Below are 21,947 nucleotides of genomic sequence, written 5' to 3'. Positions count from 1 at the left end.
GGGCTGACACATGCTGAAGAATTGGTACAGCCATCATTAGCATGGGCCTTCCCGACACCCTCCTCGCTCAGGGTCTAAAGAACCAGGAGCAGCCCACAGCCAGTGAGTGGCAAAACTGAAATTCACACCAGGTGTGTCTAGCTCCAGAGTCTACACTCCTTCCCTGACACCAGACTGCCTTCCATTGGTCAGGACTCTGCAAAACAGTCAAGTTTTGAGAGTGGTGGGCTCCTTGCCTTTGGTTTCTCCGTACATAACCTCTAGCGGAAGGTCTTATTCCTGTTGGAAACTCAGGGAGAAGCCTTTGAGGAGAGTGTGGCAGACCACCAGCCTGAAGTCAGGGGCAAGGTGTAATCATGGCTCAGGGCTTGTGCTTTAGGAGGCTGGAGGTGCTTCCTGTGGCTGCTCACGGAGAGTACTGTATGTCACCTGCATGCCAGGCTCTCCCTGTGGATACTCCGCTTTCAAGTTCGTGTGGCTTCACAGTAAACATTTCTCAAACAGCAATTGGTCCTCACAGCTTGGGCATTCCAAAGCTTATTCTCCCAACCTCTGTTCCAGGAGCTCAGAGTCAAGCATCATGAAGGTGGACTCAGAAAGTAGGTAGAGAACCTTCTTCCAATAAAGCTCCTACCAGGACTCCCTATTTCCCAGGATTCCCTTCCCTGACCTCTGTCCATCGTGAATTCATCTTATTGCTGCCATTTTAAACTTCCAAAGACCAGCTTTGAAAATGTGCATAAACACCCTCCATGGTGACAAACACTGTATGCTTGCATTTATACAAGATACTTAGAGCAGTCAAGTTCATAGAGATAGAAAGTAGAATGAGTAGAACGGTGGTTACTAAGGACTGGGGTGGGGGAACACTGCTAGTGTTCAATGGCCATAGGTTCAGTTTAGGAGATGAAAAGAGCTATGGAGATGGACGGCAGTGGTGGTGCCCCAATATTATGAATGTATTTAATGCCACTGAATGACACACTTCAGAATGGTTAAGATTGGGGTGCCTGGCTGGCTCGGTTGGTAGAACATTCTACTCTTGATCTCAGGGTTGTGAGTTCAAGCCCCACGTTGGACATGGAGCCTACTTTATTATTTTTTTTAAAGATTTATTTATTTATGTATTTGACAGAGAGAGAGAGAGAGGCAGCGAGAGAGCGAACACAAGCAGGGGGAGTGGGAGAGGGAGAAGCAGGCCTTCTGCCGAGCAGGGAACCCCGATGCGGGGCTCGATCCCAGGACCCTGGGATCACGACCCAAGCCGAAGGCAGACGCTTAACGACTGAGCCACCCAGGCGCCCCTGGAGCCTACTTTAAAAAATTAATTAATTAAATTTAGAAAATGGTTAAGATGATAACTTTTATGTTATATGTATTTCACAAAAAAACATTGGGGAAAAAAAACGTTCAATGGCCTGCCTCCCACTGCTTAAACAATGGAGCACTCACCCTTTGCCCACCATCGAGGGCCCATGACCCTTCCCAGTCTCTCTCCTGGCTTTTATTCTCTGGGCTCCAGACTGGAAACCAGCAGGCTGTGCGCTCTGCTGGTGCTCTGCTCTTCAGGCTCCCGCTGTGAGGCTCTGCTCACCACATTTCCTCTGTCCATTTTAGCTAATTTCAGCATCTGTTCTTTTATTAATATCAGAAGTTCCCAGATAAAGCCATAACTTCTTAACTTTGGATGAACCTGGCCTCACCACCTACTAAGCTCTAGTACCTTTTAAAAACCCCGATACTCTGTCTGTCTATAGGAAGTGGGTGCACCCCTGTGACTTCACAGCTAACATTAGATGTGAAATACATGATCTCTCAGGCCTGCCTGAATGGTGGCAGAGATGTATGCAGACTCCAGTTATCACTGTATTAGCATGTGCATCATTCCAGAGGTGTGCACCCTTGTGAAACAGAAAACTACTGGGCCGGAAGCCAGGAATCTGGAATCTACTCGCAGCTCAGTCCTGAAATGGGTAAGAGACTTTGGGACAGTCACTTAACCTCTGGGCTTCACTTTTCCCACCTGGAAAATGAGATCTAAAATTTGTTCCAGCTGTAAAATACTATCTAGCTGAGATAATCCATCCTGTAATTATTAAATAACCTGAATTGATATTGATAATGAACACATAAAATAAAAATAACAATGACTCAAACTGCAATCAGGAAAAATTGGAAATTCTGCAAAACTCGTGTTAGCAGAAACTACGCCCAATAAGATTTGATAAGAATGAAAAACGGACTAATGACTCAAACTTTTCTTTCAATCTGTACGTGGAAAATACTCTCAATAAAATATTTCCAGTGAAATAAAGATGGAAAAGTTTGAAATGGCTTCAATGCTTTCTTCAGAAAATTTAGCTTCACGAAGTCTATTTTAGAAAGATGTCCTTGAAGAAATTCATCAGTGTGATTCCGATTAAAATATTATATTTCTAACTGTGGAGTCAAAACCTCCTTGGAGTCGAAATAACAATTCAGTGGTGTAAAAAGAAAATATCCTGTATTTCAAAAGCAGTGGTAGCATCAAAACAGATCGTGAACAGTAACTGCGACTTCAGGAGGAGGGCAGAGAGACCCCAGAAGGAATAGCAGGGTGACCCTGACAGTGTTGGCCCTGCTTATCACCAGCCAGAGAGGTGGAGGATGAGACCTGTGATCTGCACCATAATGTATTAAGCCAATACACCCACCCACACACATATCCCCCAACACACAGGTCACTCTTCTATTCTATATTGCTTGCTAACTGAGCCCTTCTGGGCATTAATGAAAAAGAGATATTTCAGATCTTTCTTAGATATCTTACAGATAACTCAGTCCCAACCCTGCATTTTACAGATGAGCAAACTGAGTAAAGGCCACTGCCCCAGATGACGTAATAAGGCAGTGTCTAATTCTTAGAATGGTATAGATACCAAAGGCACGTGGCCTTCCAGGCCAGAACCAGCCAGAGGCAACAACACGCAGCCCTCCTTCTCCGCCCGATCTCCACAGGCTGGCTGGAGCTGGCTTTGGTTTTCCCAAGGCATCGCCTGACAGGGAACATATAGACAGAATGGCTCCCTCTCTCTACCCTGTTGCTCCCCAGGGAGGAGGCAGGCCTGTTGTGCTTCTTTTAAATGGACACTTGAGGTAATCATCCAGAGATGGGTCTACTTCGGTTTCGATTTTTAAATTAAGAGCTGTGGAGTTTGGCAGAGAGTGAGCTTTCTTTTTTGGCAGACACATTCACATGCTTCTGTTCTGTGTGTCTAATGCTGAAAAGCAAGTCCATGGCTAAGGCCCGCTTTTTTCATTATCAGACGCTTGACATTTGCACAGGATCCTCAATCCGAGGCTCACAGAGAATGCCTTTGTTAGCACCGGAGCTCTTTTGCTTCCTTAATTCCCGCCCCCCCATCTCCACACGCCACCCTCAACCCTACGCTGAGGCATAAGCGGGCAGGAGCTCTGCCAACATTTTAAAATCACCTACATAAAATGCAGATCCCTTGCCGTGTGGTAAAACACTCCCTATCACAAACACATGTGGGCCTTGCTTCTTTTGTTACCGTTTTTTGGCAGCCGGAGGAGGGCCATTTCACCTCTCAATGTGTTTTGCATTCACAAGAAGAGTCGGCGGGCTTAGTGTGGTATTTGTCGCAAGTTTCGGAGTGGCGGCCCATCCCTTTCCCCACCTCCGTAGCACGTGCTGTTCTGCCGCCACAAGCTGGCTTCCCGAGCTAGAGGTGCTATGCACCAAGCCCAGCAGGACACAGGTGCGGGGCCAGGCACTGGAGCGGTTCACAAGGCTGGTCTGGAGGACATAAAGTAACAGGTGGCAGAAACAGCCATCAAGGATCTGCGCCTGATGGGACTGTCATCATAAAGCCGTGCATCAGACGGGGGACAAGTGACCTGTCCATCGCTCCCTGGCAGCTCAACATTCATGTTAATAGCCTTCTATTAACCTTATATTAGCCTTAATAGCCTAAATATTACTATTTAAACTTCCCTTAAGGGTGGATTTTCAATCATTTTCCCTGATTTTGACTATATAATTTTCCTTTTATTATATAATTTTTTTTTTTTTAAAGATTGTATTTATTTATTTGACAGAGAGATAGCGAGACAGGGAACACAAGCAGGGGGAGTGGGAGAGGGAGAAGCAGGCTTCCCATGGAGCAGGGAGCCCGATGCGGGGCTCGATCCCAGGACCCTGGATCATGACCTGAGCCGAAGGCAGACGCTTAACGACTGAGCCACCCAGGCGCCCCTATTATATAATTTTTATATGTGATTCAGGGGAATAATAACAAACATTTACTATGATAAGGTACTGCTCTCTGCTAATTAACTTGTTGAATTCCCTCAATAATCCTATAAGGATATCACAGACTGCTGTTCTTTATTTTTATTTTTTTTTTTAAAGATTTCATTATTTGAGGGGGGCTGGACAGAGATAGCGAAAGAGAGCACAAGAAGGGAGGAGAGGGAGAAGCAGGCTCTCCACTGAGCAAGGAGCCTGACACAGGGCTCGATCCCAGGCCGCTGGGATCATGACCTGAGCCGAAGACAGAGGCTTGACTGACTGAGCCACCCAGGCACCCCTAGACTGTTGTTCTTAAACAACGGACATTTATTTCTTACAGTTCTGGAGCTGAGACAAAGTGCTGGCCAATTTGGTTTCTGGTAGGAGCTCTATTCTGGCTTGTTGATGCCTGTTTTTTTGCTGTGTTTTCCCACAGCAGAGAGAGGGAGAGCAGGTCAGCTCTCTGGTGTCTCTTCTAAGGACACTAACCCCTGCCCTTATGACCTCATTTAATTTCAACTACTTCCTTATAGGTCCTATCTCCAAATATAGTCACATCGTAGGTGAGGTCTTCAACATATGAATTAGGAGAGACACAGTTTAGTCCATAGCAGGTAGGTATTGTTATGATCCCTATGTTTTAGAGCACTGTGCTCTAATATATTGCTGGAGGTAACTTCAGAACCTCACGAATATTGCTAAGTATCTCCTTTATATTGCACCTAAGGAAAGCTTAGCAAGTATCTTTCAAACACATGAAAAAATTACCTAAAGGAGTTTTTTCCTGCATGTTTCCCTTCTATTTAGCTAACATTCCCTATCTTACTGGCAGTTAAGTATCAGAAATAATATGACAGACATTGGCAAACGCACTATGGGAACAAAATGCATAAATTTTGAATCCCCATCCTATCACTGGATGATACAGGATTGTTCACCTTTTCGGAGTCTGTTTCCTCGTATGTAAAATGGCAGTGATACTGTTATGATTTGCACAGATGTTTTGATGATATCCATGAAGTACTGATCACAACGTCCAGCACATTTGCTCAAGAAGCAAAGCTATTTTTTCATTACTGAACGTAAATATTGGTAGGTGAGCCCGCCCTTATAACTCCTGTCTTTTATTGGCATACCTTCTGTTCCTTCCTCTCTTTTGTTATTTTGCACACAAAAAAATTATAGTGTCTTTTAACAGATCTATTTAAAAAGTTGATATAGATCAGAACTATTGAAACATGTATTTGTTAGAAATTAATAACTAGCTATGGTGAGCACTGTGAATTGTGTAAGACTGTTGAATCACAGACATGTACCTCTGAAACAAATAATACATTATATGTTAAAAAAAAAAGAAGAAGAAGAAGATAGCAGGAAGGGAAAAATGAAGGGGGGGACATCAGAGGGGGAGATGAACCATGAGAGACTATGGACTCTGAGAAACAAACTGAGGGTTCTAGAGTGGAGGGGGATGGGGGGATGGGTTAGCCTGGTGATGGGTATTAAATAGGGCATGTACTGAATGGAGCACTGGGTGTTATACGCAAACAATGAATCATGGAACATTACATCAAAAACTAATGATGTAATGTATGGTTATTAACATAACATAATAAAAAAAAGTGGATAAGTAAAAAAAAAAGATTAAAAAAAAGAAATTAATAACTAGTAATAGCAACAACAACAAAAGAAAACAACCTGAAATGGTCAACAGGAGGAGAATTGTTAAAAAAATTAATTACGTCCAATCAATGGAATATTACTTAAAGATAAATGAAGAATCTATACTGTAACTTTGAAAATATCATGTGAAAAGAACAGAGCAACAAGTACCACTTCCTGTCTTGGCAAAGAAACTTGTTGCTCTCAATCCTCCTGCTAAAAAACAAACAAACAACAAAACTAGAAAAGCTGGACAAAATACAGAACACACCCATTTGAAAGTCATGGTGACCTATCAAGGCAGCCAGGACGTGAGGAGTGTTATTAGTTTCCTATTGTTGCTGTAACAAATTACCACTTATTCAATGCCTTTATAACAACATATGTTTCTTATCTTATAATTCTGGAGGTTAGAAGTCTGAAATGGTCTTACTGGACTAAAATCAAGGTGTTGGCTGAGTTTCTTCTGGAGGTTCTAGAGGATAATCTGTTGCCTTGCCTTTTTTAGTTTCTAGAGGCTGCCTGCACTCCTTGGCTCATGGTCGCTTTTGCTATTTTCAAGGTCAGCAGTGTAGCATCCTCAAATCTCTGATTCTGACTCATCAGCCTCCCACATCCACTTATTATTATTATTATTTTTTTAAGTAAGCTCTATCCCCAACGTGGGGCTCAAACTCATGACACCAAGATCGAGAGTTGCATGCTCTACTGACTAAGCCAGCCAGGCGCCCCCTCCCTCATTCACTTATAAAGACCTTTGTAATGATACTGAATAATCCAGAATAATTTCCCCATCTCTGTGTCAGAGGATTGGCAACCTTATTTCCATATGTAGCCTTAATTCTTTCTTCCATATGACATAACATACTCACAGATTCCAGAGATTAGGAGAGGGGCCTCTTTGGGGAACCATTATTCTGCTTACCACAAGGAGCTATGTTTACAAAGTAAAGGAGGGGGCAACGAGCTGAGTCTGACTTTCTGTGGTCCTTTCCCCATCAAAGCAATAGTTGATTCAGGGGCCAGCTGGCTACAAAACCTTTATTAAAATGATAGTTAAGAGCCCAGAAACCTGAACAGAGCTGTGGGGGGACAAAAATTGGTGTTCATGGCCTGCCTAAGAGTACTGGCCCTGGTTAACACTACAGATGTCAATGTAGGACCATGGAAATAGACAGGCTAAAATACAGATTTAAATACAATCATTTCCAGACGTGATAGAAGTGCTTGACCCCTATTCTAACTGCTTGACAGAAGCAAAGTAAAATCTCTTTGAAGGAAAGCATCATCAGCAAATAACTCAAACTGTCTCTACAAGTTTACCTTCATAATGTCTGACATTCCATTGAAAACTTGTAGGCATATCAAAGGATCAAGTTACCATAAAAAAACAAAACAGAATCAGGCTGATGGATGATGCAAATCTAAGAGTTATCAGTGACGTCAAATAAATCAGGCATCAAAATAAATGTGATGAATGTGTTTGAGAAAACAGGTGACAAGATGAGGAATAGATAATAATCTGAGAGTTGAGATTTATAAAAAAAGAATGAAACAAATTCCAGAACTATAAAAAAATAATTACTGCAATTAAAAAATAAATGGGCTAAACAACATATACGGAATAGTAGTAGGGAAGAATAGAAAATTAGAAGAGAAAATAGAAAATATCAAAACTGAAGAATGGAAAGAAGAAAGAACGGAAATAAAGCTATACAGGATGAAATGAAAAAGTCTAACATTTGCATAATTAGGTCCTAGACCGAGAGGAAAGAGAGAACAGAGCATAAGCAGTATTTGAAAGGATAATGATTGAGAATCTTCCAAAAATGACAAAAGACATCAAGTCTTAGTTTCAAAAAGCTTAAGATACCCAAGCATAATATGCATATGTATTTAAAATCACAGCTACGTACACATAGTCAAATCTTTTGAAAACCCAAAACTGAGAAAATCTTAAAAGTAGTCAGGTGGAGGGGGGCGCTTGGGTGGCTCAATCATTCAGCGTCTGCCTTCGGCTCAGGTCATGATCCCAGGGTCCTGGGGTTGGGCTCCCTGCTCCGCGGGAAGCCTCCTTCTCCCTCTCCCACTCCCCCTGCTTGTGTTCCCTCTCTCACTGTGTCTCTCTCTGTCAAATAAATAAATAAAATCTTAAAAAAAAAAAAAGTAGTCAGGTGGGGGAAGAAATCACCTCCAAAGCAACAGCAGTAAAACGGACAGCTGGCCTCTGATCAGAAGTGATGCAAGTCAGGGGACAACAGAATAGTATCTTTTATGTGCTGAAAGACAGTAACTGCCTAGCTAAACTTCAGTTCCATGAAAAATGTACTTCTCAACTAAAGGCAACACAAAGATATTTTCAGACAAACAAAAACAAACTGTTGCCAACACAACTTTACTAAAATAAATAATGGATTTTTTTTAAGCAAAAAAAAAAAAAAAAAAATTCCAGTCGGAAGCATGGAAATGGGAAAGCGGCTGAAGGGGTATGAATGGGTCAATTTGTGGGTAAGTCACAGTGACATGGGTAAGTCATGTCTGTGTAACATGATGCAGGTAACGTTTTGTGGTGTTCGAACTGTGTGCAGAATTTTTTGTTTTGTTTTTAATGATAACACAAAACCAGGAGAGTTGGTAAGGAAGATCTAAGGTTCTTGCATTTATTTGGAAAGTGGTAAAATTCTAATTTATATTAGGATTAAGTAAGTCCAGAATTTATATTTTACCCTTAAGTATAATCATTAAACAAGATTAAATGATGTATAGCATAACAAGCTTCTAGAGGGGAAAAAACCCAAAAATGATATAAAACATTTGAGTAATATAAAAGGATGCAATAAAGAAAAGAGAAATACAAATAAGTAAGATGAGTAGGAAACAAACAGTAAAGCAGTAGATTTAAACATAATATATCAGTAATTACACTAAATGTAAATGGACTATTCCATTTAAAAAAATATTGTCAGGCTCTATTAAAGAAATATAAAACCCAATTATATGCTACTTAAAAGAGATACATCTTAAATATAAGGATAAAGATTGAAAACAAAGAGCTGAAAAAGATGTCCCATGTAAACATTAATCAAAAGGAAGTTGGCATTGTTATACTACTATCAACAAAATAGACTTTAGGGCAAGAAGCATTACTAGACTTAAAAAAGGACACTTTATAAGAATAATGTTGATTTAATTTACCAGGGAAGTATAACAATTCTATGGCTGTATGCACTTAATGACAAAATAAATAAAGTAAAAATGTATGTAAAAGGAGAATAGGAAAATCATATTAATTATATATATAATATTCATATTATATTGTAGCACATATTACATATAATATCATATATATATTAGAATACTGTACAGTGATGAAAATGAAGTAACAACTGCTACATTCAAGAGAGTAAATAAATCTCATGAACATAAAGTCAAGCAAAAATGTCCCGAAGAGTACATACAAAATGTGTCCATTTATAAAAATTCAAAACTAGCAAAGGTAACCTTGGATATTAGAACTCAGGATAGTGGTTACCTTGGGAAGAAGGGGGAATAGTGACTACGGTGGGGACATTAGTTCTATTCTATTTCTTTATTTAGGTGATGGTTACATGGGTATCTTTGCTCTGTGAAAATTCATTTACTTGTACATTTGTGATTTGTGAATTTTTCTATATTATGTTATAACTCAACAAATAAGTTTATTTTTAGAAAGGAACGAAGCAGAATCAATCTTATATAACTGTTAAAGTCATGTAAAATTTATGTAACATTGTGTACATAGGAATTAATTAAAATTAATTAATCCGACAATTTCGGATGTCGAAATGTTGACTTTTTCTTTTCTCTTAAAAAAAACATATTTAAATTGCTATATATATATAACTTGTGTTATTTAAAAACAGAAAATAAATACCAAAAATGAAGTCCAGAATATCTTCTGCAAATGGAGAGCCTCCACTTGTCCAGGGATTCCAATCTTTTGGAATCAATCTCAGAGTTAACCAATTATTGTGATTTCTCAAGTCAATACCCAACCCAAGACTGCCCATGCTCCAGTTTACAGAAGACCCAGGGCAGACACCGCGCTCACCGTCTCCTCTCCAGATCTCTCTGCAGGTCAACAGACACCCCTCTCTCCGTCCTTCCCCAGCCTCATTTTCAGACCTCACATGTGTCCTGCCAGAACTGCTTCTGCTCTGACTCATTTACTTTGCTGTGGCACTGGTTTTTAATTCTTTGGTATAATTTATCTCAATTTAGAAACTATAATGTTTTAAGTTTTCCAACATAGAGTTTCCTTTTCCTTGAGCCCAGAACTATGTCTCTCAACTGTTTCCTTTGTTCAAGGTTATTAATGTTGCACAATATTTAAATTTCGTATATGTTATTAAATGGTTAGAATGATGGGTGGGGGTGGGGGGGAAGGAAGGGTACCTTCATACATTAGACTACCCATAATTTCTGCTTGAGCTATCATTTCTTCTAACATAAGTGAGTAATGCAGATCACAACTCAGTGACCCTTATGAAATTTGTTGTGAACTCTCCTTTACTTTTCCAAAGCAAAGTACTTTCAAGGTAGTATGCCTCTGAGATTAATTTTTATTTGGAGCATGGATTTGCCTAATGAAAAGCTCGAGCATTGGAAAGCTGTAATTCCAAATACTCAAAACTACAGAATTAAGGTCCCAATGTTGCCTCCAATAAAAAAATTGCAGGAAAAAAAAATTCAGGTCCAGAAGACTTAAATTTCTCCTCTTGACTAACTAAGCAAAAGCATTCTCAATTTCTCCAAGAACTTTCTGGAGGTAAACAGTGTAATCATCACGTAATCACCAACAAAGCCCTGCCGATCCTTGAGGAGCTGAGACCTGCAGACTGGAGGCACAGTGGACAGGCTTGGCCAGGAGCAACGTCTGACCCCTGAAGTGGAGGTCACACTAGAGGCATCAGATGGACAGATTTTGTCCTGGGGCTTCATGTGTGAGCCCCAAATGTGAGCACAGATTTGCCAGGAGAGATTATACTGAATCTAACTCATGTCATTTGTTCAAGCTCCCCTTTGTCCCCAAATAGACTAACCTTCTCATTAATGATTTGCCTTTTTGGGCTGAGTATTACCTTTTTGATTGTCACCTTGTCTCCTGAACAATATCTAAACTTTCAACTTGTTTCACATGAAGCACTATGTACTTTAATGAACTCAGACACTCTGCTCTGTGGAAAGTAGGGCCGCAGAAGACACACTTTGACCCGGCGTAGGCCAGTCATGCCTTACTGGTGTTCAGCCTTTCGTTTCGATCCCACCATCCCCTTCCCCACAACCTACAGGTCCCGAAGTGTCTCCATACCTGATAGAAGTCATCCACCTGCCGCACATAACCAGCCACTTCGTTATCGGATTTAAAGATCTTCCAAACTTTTCTTTCTGCCTGCTTGTATTTCTGGGACCCCTTCCACTTCATGGCCATCAGAGAGCGCTCGGTCAGGGAAGCTGCCACAATGATGTCCAGTTGGCCATTGTAGATCAGAACCTGAAACAAAACTGAGCTGTGGGCAAATGCGGGATTTAGCAGGTAAAGTCGGGTAATCTATCTAGGTATAGATAGTGTGTGCACGAGAGAAAAGGTAATGGGAAGTTTTCTGATACTGTGCTCAAGAGAGGCCAGCCCAGCAGGTAAGTGGGGTCATTTTCTTCCAGGTGGCCACACACACCAACAACCTGAAATCAACACAAGCCTTGGCTCAGCCATTGCAATTCTTCCAGAAGTTCGAACCTTCATAGGAATCTGCATAAAGGCTTCTCTCAGTTACAAAAGCATTTGTGTTGTACTATCCAGTGATAACTCTTCGATGTACAGCTATGTTCAAGAAGAGGACTGTGGTTACATTTTACTGGAACGAGGAACACTACACCATTGGATTTGTGTGAAGACTGCATTTCATTAACTCAGCTTTCAGGCTGGTGAGCTGAGCATTCTCTCAGGAGCTGCTAATCCATACTGCTCTCCCCTCCAACACTGATTTTTACAGTGGCATCTATAATTTTATGAGGCAGATGGATAGAAGCAGGTACCTCAGATTTGTTTCTTGTTGGAGGCAACTCTGTTTGCCGTGCCACTTACAAGGATTCCTTTTCTTAGATGTGATAGCCACTTGTCAACAATGAGGAATGTCTCTTCTTCCTAGAGTACAATTTTTATTTTTTTTGCTAAGGCGGTGGATATTAGAGGAGAAACAACTCCGAAGCAACTCCTGTCTTTTCTCCAAAAACAATAAAACAATATTCAACTGGCTTGGGAAAGAATTCAGATAATACCCAGTGCTGATGAAGTGTAAAATGGCGCTACTCTTCAGGAAAGCAATGATCCATTTTTAACAAAAAGATTTGAAAATGCTGAGACTCTCTGTCCCAATAACCCCAGTTTGTGGAATGAATTCTATGAAAATAAGCCCCCCAAATATATATATATATATATAAAATCATATTCATTGGGTGTTATAATGAAAAAACTGAAACACAGTCTAAAAGTTCCATAATTAGTGAAGGGGTTAAATAAACTATGGTACAGAAATTCTATGGGATAGTGCAAAACCATTTAAAATGTTCCACTGAACCACGTAGCAATGTGGAAAATACTTCTCACATACTGTTAAGTATGAAAGCTGAAAGTCAAATATATATCACAATCATGAATGTAGAAAGTAGGCATACATATTTACATATATGGAATACAACTTTAAAAAACACGAAAACAGTTGGTTAACTTAGGTGGTACAAATCTGAATAATATTCTCCTTTGTTTTCCACTCTTCTTAGGTTATTTTTATGCAACTAACACGATATTAATTCTCGTAAGGCATCGTCACTCAACCCCCAACAAAGAGGTTTTCCTCAACTCCATGCTACCTTTGATCTACTTGGAAGTTCTGGTTTCGCTCAAGTGAAGACCTTTGGTTGAATCCTCAAATTGGATATAAAATGTTTCACTACATATGTTTCCATCTCTGCCTTCCTGGTGTAGGCTTCTTAAAAGGCTTGCACATAATTAAACAGCCCAGGACTTTTACACACTCCAAATCCTCAAGCAGCAGTGGGCCAGGATTCAGCCTAAGATGAAAGAGCCCTGGGCCTCTGCGGCCGGAGCCTGGGATCTTTTATGTTACCCCATCACCATCACCACCTCCGCTCTCCTAAGCAGAAACCCAAAGGGAAAACTCCTGATCGATTTAAAGCCTCTTTAAAAAACTCAATTCAACTCTAGCAATAAAAATTTGCATTGTTTATACAAAGAAATTGCCTCAAAGACCTTGGGTACTTATGGCCCATGCAAAACTCCTACAGCTGTTTTGCCAACAGTATGGAAACAATTACCCATGATCTGTACCAGCGAACAAGGCTTAAATCGTCCACCAATTGAGGAAGGCCTGATTAACAAAGATAATCATCTATAAAGTAATTCCTCTTATAGAATTCCATGAAAAGATGCTGATTAACTAGCAAATACGCAAGTACATCTGGTTGTTTTCCACTCCGTGGCCACTAAATGAAGCTCACATCTTTCTGAGTGTCTCTTGTAGCTACCTTACTATCATCAGTATATTTTGAAATTGATTTGAATCTTTTATCTTTCAGGGATGCAAATCCACAGGGTATGGCAAAAACGGGCTTATTTGTACAGTAGTAGAGTACATGTTCGTTGGACTGAATTGAAATGAAGTCCATCCCTGAGCTGTGCCCCTTGTTATTCAAGACTCATCACAAACAAGAGCACTAACTCTCTGGAACGAGGCAGTGAAGGGCTGAACTGCATAATTTTGTGCATGTGATGTGTAGAAGGCCTACTTCTGGCTACAAATGGAAATCTTCTTAAAGCAAGGAACACATTTTTAACTTCTAAAGGGCACATAAGTCAGGTGCAAAAAAAAAAAAGAAAGAAAGAAAAGAAATCAGATTAATGATCAAGCGAGGTGATTTCAAAGCTGGCATTTAAGGTTGCCAGCATTAAATATAAGAATTCCAGAGCTTTTATTTTTATCTAAATGTCACATTTACTCTCATCAGCCCTGACAGGAATATCGCTGTTGCCTTTAGGGCTGGGTGAGTGGGAAGAGAGATCCCAGGATCCAGTGACAGTGAGCCGAGGAGTCAGGAGGGTGGAGCTTAGGGGTGGGTGGTCCCGAACCCACGTCCTGGTAGTCAGAGAGGTTCCAGTACAAAGCCTAAGCCCTGACGAGCTGTCCAGTTATGAAGGATCTGCATATATTTCCTCCACTTCCTCCTGGTGGGGTGACCAGCTGCCCCAGTCAGCCTGGCCTGAGGAGTTTCCCAGGAGGCAGGGCTTTCAGGCTAACCCTGGGACAGTCTGGGGCAAACCTCTCCCTGAGGCTTGCTGGTATTTTAGGCAACAAGATCTAAAGACAGAGAGGAGGAGACAGAAATGAATGCAGCTTTCAGCTACCCTTGTCTTCTCAGTAAGGACTGTAACAAAACAAGGCAGAAGGGAAAGACTGGTTGGATGGAGGTGGTTTGCAGTGACAACACCAGGCAGCCCCCCGAAACCCCCAGTTTCCTCACTTTCCTTCCTGGACAGCTGTGAAGCCTCAATTAAACAGCAAAGGCACTCCCTTTAGAGATTTTTTTTTTTTTCTTTTACTACTTGGAGGTCTGACCAGTTAGCTTGGTGAAATTGATGGTTTTGTGAAGACATGGAAAAATAACATTAAAAAATCAATGAAGACCATGATTCCACTGTTTGTACTCTATAACATTTTCAAAAAGATGCTTCAAACTTGGGAAAAGAATACATCAAAATACTAACAGTTAAGGTAGCTAAAATATGGATGATTTGTTTTGACTTGACTGTTTTCTAGGGGTTTTTTTGGGGGTGGTAAATGTAATTAGGATATTTTTATAATGAGAAAATAGTAAAATAATAACACTAAGAGGTTGGGAACCTTGGTTGGCAAAAGGTGGGTCTTTACTGAGGAATAATTTGTATTAACTCAAATATTACCAGCTCTCAATTTTCATGACAACTAGGTAAATAGCCTAACTAGTTTGTTTGTAGATGATCTTAAAAGCCCATTCCAGAATTCAAGCATTTATTAGAAATGGTAGGAGGTGACTGGATTACAAGCATTGTTTGTTTGTTCGGTCAAAAGGCAGAGGTGAGAAAAGCATTTTTGTTATTTACCTTCCCAAGTGCTTTCTTGTACGTATGGCTTTATTCTCGTACTGCTTCACGAGGTCAGGACGAGAGGAATTACAACGTCTGCCTCTACTTAACTGTTAAGGAAATTGGGACTCAGTGAGGTGCCAGAATGTTTCCGAGATCCTAGACTTCCAAACTCCTACCTAGAACTCCTTAAGAAAAAGAGCTAAATTCCTTCAAACCAGCTTTGAAATCACCTCACAGACATTTCCTGACGCCCCACAGCCAAATGTTTAGTGCTACCAAAAGCCTCTGGGAATGGAGGGTTGGTTGAGTAGGAGACACAGTTCACATCTCTGGTTCAGAAACAACCTCGGTCTGTTCGTTCAACTCTGGTGACATCTCTCAGTCATTTCTCACTGTGGCTCTCTGGACAAGGATGTGTACAAGACTGTTATTCAGCTGGTGACAGTTGCCTCACTTCTGTGGTAGGGAGTGCCCCTGATGAAGCAGCTGTGGTACATACAGCATTGGCTCCCTGAGGACGGGGCTCTCCTAGCGCTTGTTCTGCCTGCAGCCTTGCACAGGGCCTGGCCTCCCATGAATGGTATTGACACTTACTGGGTAGAATCAATTGCACTTTCTAAAAGTTTTCTATAATGCTATATGTTGATCATCGATTGCTTTGGCCTGCCTAGGTCCACTCTCCCTTCCCCTGATAACAGGACTCCCACACCCTCAATGGATCCAGCCTTAGTGGAGGCTGTCAATCGCAATATCCTGCCTCCTCCGTGCACGGGATGAGCATCTATCCTAAGCTAGGGTACTCAAATGCTCTTTTCATAAAATCTGAACTGTGGGCAGAGGGACATAGCGTTCCCTGATGAGTCTGCCCATTAGCTTTCCTACCTGGATCCCCAGAATTTTCCTTGGTCTCAATCTTTGCTCACTCCGGGTCTTCAATTTTTCCGTGAATTCTGTGACCTATCACATCTTCTGATCAATTCCTTTTATGCTTTGAGTGAGCCCAGTTGTTTCTGTTGCTGAAAGCATGAAATCCAAACTCCTATACCAGTGAATGGACCCGTTGTCACCCAGGACCCAGCATGCAGTAACTGGGAACCCCTGGACATGTGGCTTAGCCTCCACGGGCTGCGTTCCCTTTTCTGGACATGAAGATGGGAAGACCTACATCTCATTGTAGTGAGAGTAAATGAGATACTGTGCACAGAGTTGCTAGCATGGTGCCTGACGCAAATTAGGAGTTTGGTGCGTGTTAGGTCCTCCTCCTTCTCAAGTAGGTTGATGACTGGAAAATGACTTGGAAGACTCAATAAAGCCCTTCTTCTAAAATAAGACTTCAGAATATGCAGATGGTACTTTCGTGTCAAATACTCAGTTGCCAATCTCACTCTTCCAGAAAAGGCCTACAGTAGGGGGAAATCCAGCCAGGATAAACCTGAACTCCATCTATTCAAACACCTGAAATAACATGCCTTTCACTACTAATTTTACACACGTTGGGCACGGTATCTCAGCAATCTTTTCTTGGTAGTCAGAGCCATAAGTTTATAAATCACTCTTGTAATGGAACTTTTAGTTTTGAAGCCTGGGATTCAAGATTGCAAGGAATTTCCCCATACTTAACTGACAGAAAAGTATGGTAAAGAGTATCGCTTTTAAAAGGACATTTTCTGAATCACAGCAGAATGCTCTCATTCTTCCTCTGCTGGAAGAACTGTACTAAGCATTGTACATCCATGATTTCACAACACCCCCAAAAGGCTGGTGTTATTTATCCCATTTTAGGGGCAAGGAGACAAAGGTAGAGGGAAATGAGGCAACTGGTGGTAGAGAGTCAAGCTCCGATCTGCTTGAGTCCCAAGTGTGTGCTTCTAACCCCTCTTCTGCACGGCCTCACTGTCTAAATCACTGCCCCCCAAAGGAACACATCGAACAGGTGCTTTATGCCATACTTGCAATTCCACAGGCAAGAAGCATGGAATGAAGGATGAATGTTTATAGCTGAGAGCACAGTCTGTGGCCACATTTGAATCCTAACTCTGCCACTTACTAGCAAGATGATCTTAAGTTACTCAATCTGTCTAGAGCTCCATTTCCTCATCTGTAAAATGGGTGGAAGAGAAGCGTCTATGACAGAGGATCCCGGGGGGGATGACATAACATAATCACGTAAAGCTCTCTGCATTCTGGGCACACAGTAAATGCTCAGTGAATGCTACTAGCTATTATTATTATCAACACATCTGAAGAGCTCAACATAGCTATTCAAATAGCTCCACAATTTCCAAGCAAGATGTTACCTGTGAATTACAATTGTGATTTAGGTCATAGTAAGAGTTATCCAGTACAACTGCACTAGCTCATTGGTTTGACAAAACAAACAGCAGAGGCTCATAAAAATAGTCTGATGCGTGCAGACGGAAGGCCTGAGCTCCAGCCCCCCAGCCCCAGCTCAGCGTCCCGAGGCCGGGGCTTACTGAGTGACCTTGGGTATGTCATTGACTCGCTCTGAGCCTTACTTAATTTTGTCCTCCGTGAAGTGGACTATTTATATTCTGGGATTGTAGGGAGGGCCGGATGGGAGGTGAGATGCAAAAGTATCCTGTAACCTGAAGAGCAGGATTTTATCAATATCGTGGTTACTTCTGATCAAGAAAAATCTGAAAAGTCCATTCCTGTAGTGGAATGCAGAGGTTTTAAATTGGCTGCTCAAGGCCTGAGTTCAGCTTGCAGATAGACGCTCACGTGGTCTATATGGTGTTGCTGCTGCTTTTCCAATTAGATGCTGGCACTGAACTACTGGGAGATCTGACCAAGCCTTGCCTGGATTTCCACTCACCCACAGTGAGCTAACCCCAGGCAGTGGCTGTCCCCCTCAGGCCAGCCCCACCCCTTCCTCGGTGTCCCCCCTGACAGAGGTGCAAGGGCACCTGTCATCGACTCAGTGCTTATGCTATTGTTTGTCTTAGAAGAGGAAAATATTTCTCTGTATCTGTCTTTGTCATCGGTAAAAAAGAAAGATCAACAGGTCTCAATCCAACTCTATTCATTTATTTCCTTTCCTTCCTGGATCCACAGGCAGCTGAATTTCACTTCCATTGAAAAATGGAAGGGAAGTGGCCTTTTGTCTGAGTTGGAGGAAAGAGTACATGCTCACTTATATATGGAGTGTGTTTTGTTTGTTGGCTTGTTTAATCTGCTCCTGGGAAATCTCTACTTATTCAATAGTAAATATTCATGGAGAGCCTGAGGACTAGACACCCAGGGAACAGATATGAAAAGGTGTGACTCCTATCCTCCTAACACTCCAGACTTTTTTTTTAACTTTCCAAAATTCTTCTAATAATTAGAAGAGGAGAGGAACATTTACTCTTTCGTCTCTAAGTTCTCCTAAAAGAGGGGTCAACGAAAAAGTCAGTTCCACTTAAATCTTTCTAAAATCTAGTCATTTTAACATTTTAAACCAGAAACTTTTCAGGTTCTAGATATATATACATCAGTTTTTCTTCATGGATTTAACTCTCTCAGCAAGAAAACCTCTCCCTAGTAAAGACCTGATGAACAGAATCAGATGATAATTAACCTTATTTTACACAATGCACACCTCTGAAGGGTAAATATTTTCCAGGCAGATATAAAGCAACCAACCATTACCCAAAACAGCCACAGACCAGTTTACCTGCAGACTCACCTGAAAATACCCCGCCCCTCCCCAAAGTCAGATTCTGACCTCAAGTAATTTAGGGGGTCGCACATGATACTCAAAGGGGAAAAAAGACATCTGTGCTTTTCATGGTGGCTGTACAACTGAATACTTGAAAGAAAGGATTTAGGGCAGAAAGGTATATGAGTCTGATTTCAATATATTTTCGCTGTCACCAGTAGAAAAGCATAAGACTGAAAATAAATCATGTGAGGGCCACTTACTGATCTAAACCTTAGCTTTTTTTTTTTTTTAAAAACCCAAACTGAAACACACGTGTTACCCACAGAACACAAAGCTTTTCTCTCTGCTTCCCCCACTACTCCTCTACTTATTAGGAAAATTACTGAAATGCCGCCAAAGGGGGCTCTGGTTTCTCAGTACGACAGGAAAGCAAACTGTGCTTTTGCGAGGAGGCTGGATTTTTGTTGTTGCATTTTTTAGATGAGAGATTTATGCTTATATTTGGCCCATTTACAATCCATCATAATACTTTGCAGACAAAGTTATGCTCTTTTCCCAATGATCTAGTGACCTTAATCTCTAACATTTTGTGGTTTCCTGTTTGGGGAAATGATTGAACAGCAGCCTACACTATTCCAGGCTGCACAGTGGTCCCAGTTGGCCGTTATCTGTCTTAGTTTTGAATGTTCTCCTGTGCACTAATCAAAAAAAATTTTTTTCTTTTAAAAAAGAAGCTTTCCCTACAGATGCTAAATCAATGAAACTCCCACAAAGCAGCCCTCCACACTTCCTCTTCTGGCTGCCTTACTTATCATTCTTCTATTACAAACCCCAATGTAGCCGGGAGTTCTTTCTGCCTGAGGCAATTAGCATGACCCACCGGTGCCTTTCTCCTGAACAGAAGAGAATTAACTTCACTAATATCCACTTCAACCTAGGGCAATTCCCGAGGGTTTCCCAAAAGCTCGACTGCAAAAGAGAAACTGAATTTCAGCTGTGGAGGATAATGTTCCAGAATGTTGGCGACTGCAGGCAGAGCTATTATCCTTTCACGGACAATGCCTCAGTCCCAGTTGCCCATTGCTTGCACTTTTGGCCCTACTTCTTCCTGGTGATTCTGCAGGGAGACAGGGCTGTAATGCAGGAAGCCGGAGTCCTCAGGGCCTGCCTAGAGAAGGCTGGTGGGAAAATAACACAACCACTGAATGAAACAGTAGTCACTTCTGCAACCAAGCTGTTCTTCAAAAGGGACATATTCTGCTTTCAAGTTTAAGGAGAAGGGAAGACAAAGAAAGAGGGAAAATGAACTTAGAATAAACACCCCCATGTGCCTGCCATTCCCCCACCAGCTGGTTATGCCAAGACGAGTAAAGAAAAACGAAAGTGGAGAAACAAGTTGGAGTGAGCATCCAGCGATTATACAAATAATGTCTTTTGGCCAAAGAAAATTATTCCTGCTTACTTGCAACTTAACTCTAAATAATTCAGTTGCTTTTAGAGGGGAACAAGAAGCAAAGCCAACTTGAAAAGGATCCAGTAAGCCATCACTGCAACCCAAGGCTCTTTGAAAGAAAATTTAACTACTAGAAATTTAACTAGAATAGCACACTTAAAATTACTTCTAATAATGACCCAGAATAATATATTTCCTCCAGTTGGAATAGAAAAGTCATAGGGGCCCACTCGAGGGGAGTTTTTGCTTGGCTTCTTGTTTCAGGGCCTGCCCTCAGAGCCCTTTTCTGATTCCCTAACCTCTTAAGAGTCTCCTCTGACCCTCCTCACAATAACTGGATTTAAGGAACTGAAATTGCCCCAGGAGCAGGCCTGTCCATTTCCCAGACGAGTCTCTCCAGAGAGGAACTGTCCTCCCTGGTTCTCAGAATGCCAGCTTTAAGGTCACACCAAGGGTCATCTCCAAAGACTGTCTCATGCTTGCCAATGTTATTACTCTACTGAAAGGGAGGCCAGGGAGCCAATTCTTTCCTTTCCCACATTATTAAATGAACTTCATTAGTGAGTATACATTTGCACTCAACCCAACCAACAAGAAACAGCCCCATGGAAGAAATAAAAAATACTGTAATTTATAATAATTAAGTCTACAGGTATTGACCTGCACTAATCAATATAGTAGCCACCAGCCACATGGGCCTAGTGAGCACTTGGAACATGGCTAGTCCAAACTGAGATGTGCTATCAGTCTAAGATTCACACTGGATTTTGATGACTTCCTACAAAGAAAAGAATGTAAAATATCTCAATAATTTCTTAATATTGATGGCATGTAGATATAATATTTTGGGTATACTGGGTTAACGAAAATGTTATTAAAATTAATTTCACCTGTTTCTTTACATATTTTTAATGTTCCTTCTGGAAAATTTAAAACCACATATGTGGCTTGTATTATATTTCTCTTGGACATCAGCCATGTATACCTTGGGTTTGGTAGATCCTGCAAAGAAAATCTGTCCCTTTGTCAACAGTTGCCAAATGATAGACACAACTTCCAAGGACAGCCACTCCGAAAGGAGCAATCTGCAGTTCACTGAGCCGGACTCAGGAAACTGGAAAACAGTCCATGTGCAGGAGTGGGAGTTGTCCCTACAGTCTCAGTTATTCTGGCAATAGATAGGAGCTGTAGAAAACCCTTTGCCATCAAGTATCCTTCCAGCTGCCCGCTCCTCGACATCCCTGTCACTCAAGTTCAAAAATAAAGAGCATTGCTATAGATCTGAGTGGGTCCACCAAGGATTCTGAGAGGGGAAAAAAGGGAAGTGGAGGCCCTGACACTGTGCAGTGTTACTGGGGCTTGCCCTCCCTTCTGCGCGGGAAGGGCAAGGAAATGACCTCCCTGCTGAAGCTATCTCAAGGATCAACAGAGAGCGGGGTGGTCTGCCATAGGAGAAATGCCCAACAACCTCAACAGGCATCAATTTAGAAGTGCTCAGAAGGGGCGCCTGGGTGGCTCAGTGGGTTAAGCGTCTGCCTTCGGCTCAGGTCATGATCCCAGGGTCCTGGGATCGAGTCCCGTATCGGGCTCCCTGCTCAGCGGGAAGCCTGCTTCTCCCTCTCCCACTCCCCCTGCTTGTGTTCCCTCTCTCGCTGTGTCTGTCTCTGTCAAATAAATAAATAAAATCTTTAAA

The 21,947-nt window shown here is 41.6% G+C and overlaps 1 protein-coding gene across 3 annotated transcripts in view; it reads right to left on the bottom strand.

Moving 5' to 3' along the window:
- Positions 1-21,947, bottom strand: part of CPVL (carboxypeptidase vitellogenic like) — a 127,431-nt gene that overhangs the window by 20,580 nt on the left and 84,904 nt on the right. For all 3 annotated transcript variants that reach the window (XM_032401870.1, XM_032401871.1, XM_032401873.1), the window contains one exon: positions 11,307-11,489. In XM_032401870.1, coding sequence (XP_032257761.1) covers positions 11,307-11,489 — 183 coding nt within the window. The remainder of the gene's footprint in view (positions 1-11,306; positions 11,490-21,947) is intronic.

Source organism: Phoca vitulina, unplaced genomic scaffold, assembly GCF_004348235.1.
Source record: "Phoca vitulina isolate PV1807 unplaced genomic scaffold, GSC_HSeal_1.0 scaffold4, whole genome shotgun sequence".
NCBI classification, from domain to species: Eukaryota; Metazoa; Chordata; class Mammalia; order Carnivora; family Phocidae; genus Phoca; species Phoca vitulina.
The sequence above is the reverse complement of the archived record's forward strand: the minus strand, read 5'-3'. Positions and strand labels throughout refer to the sequence as shown.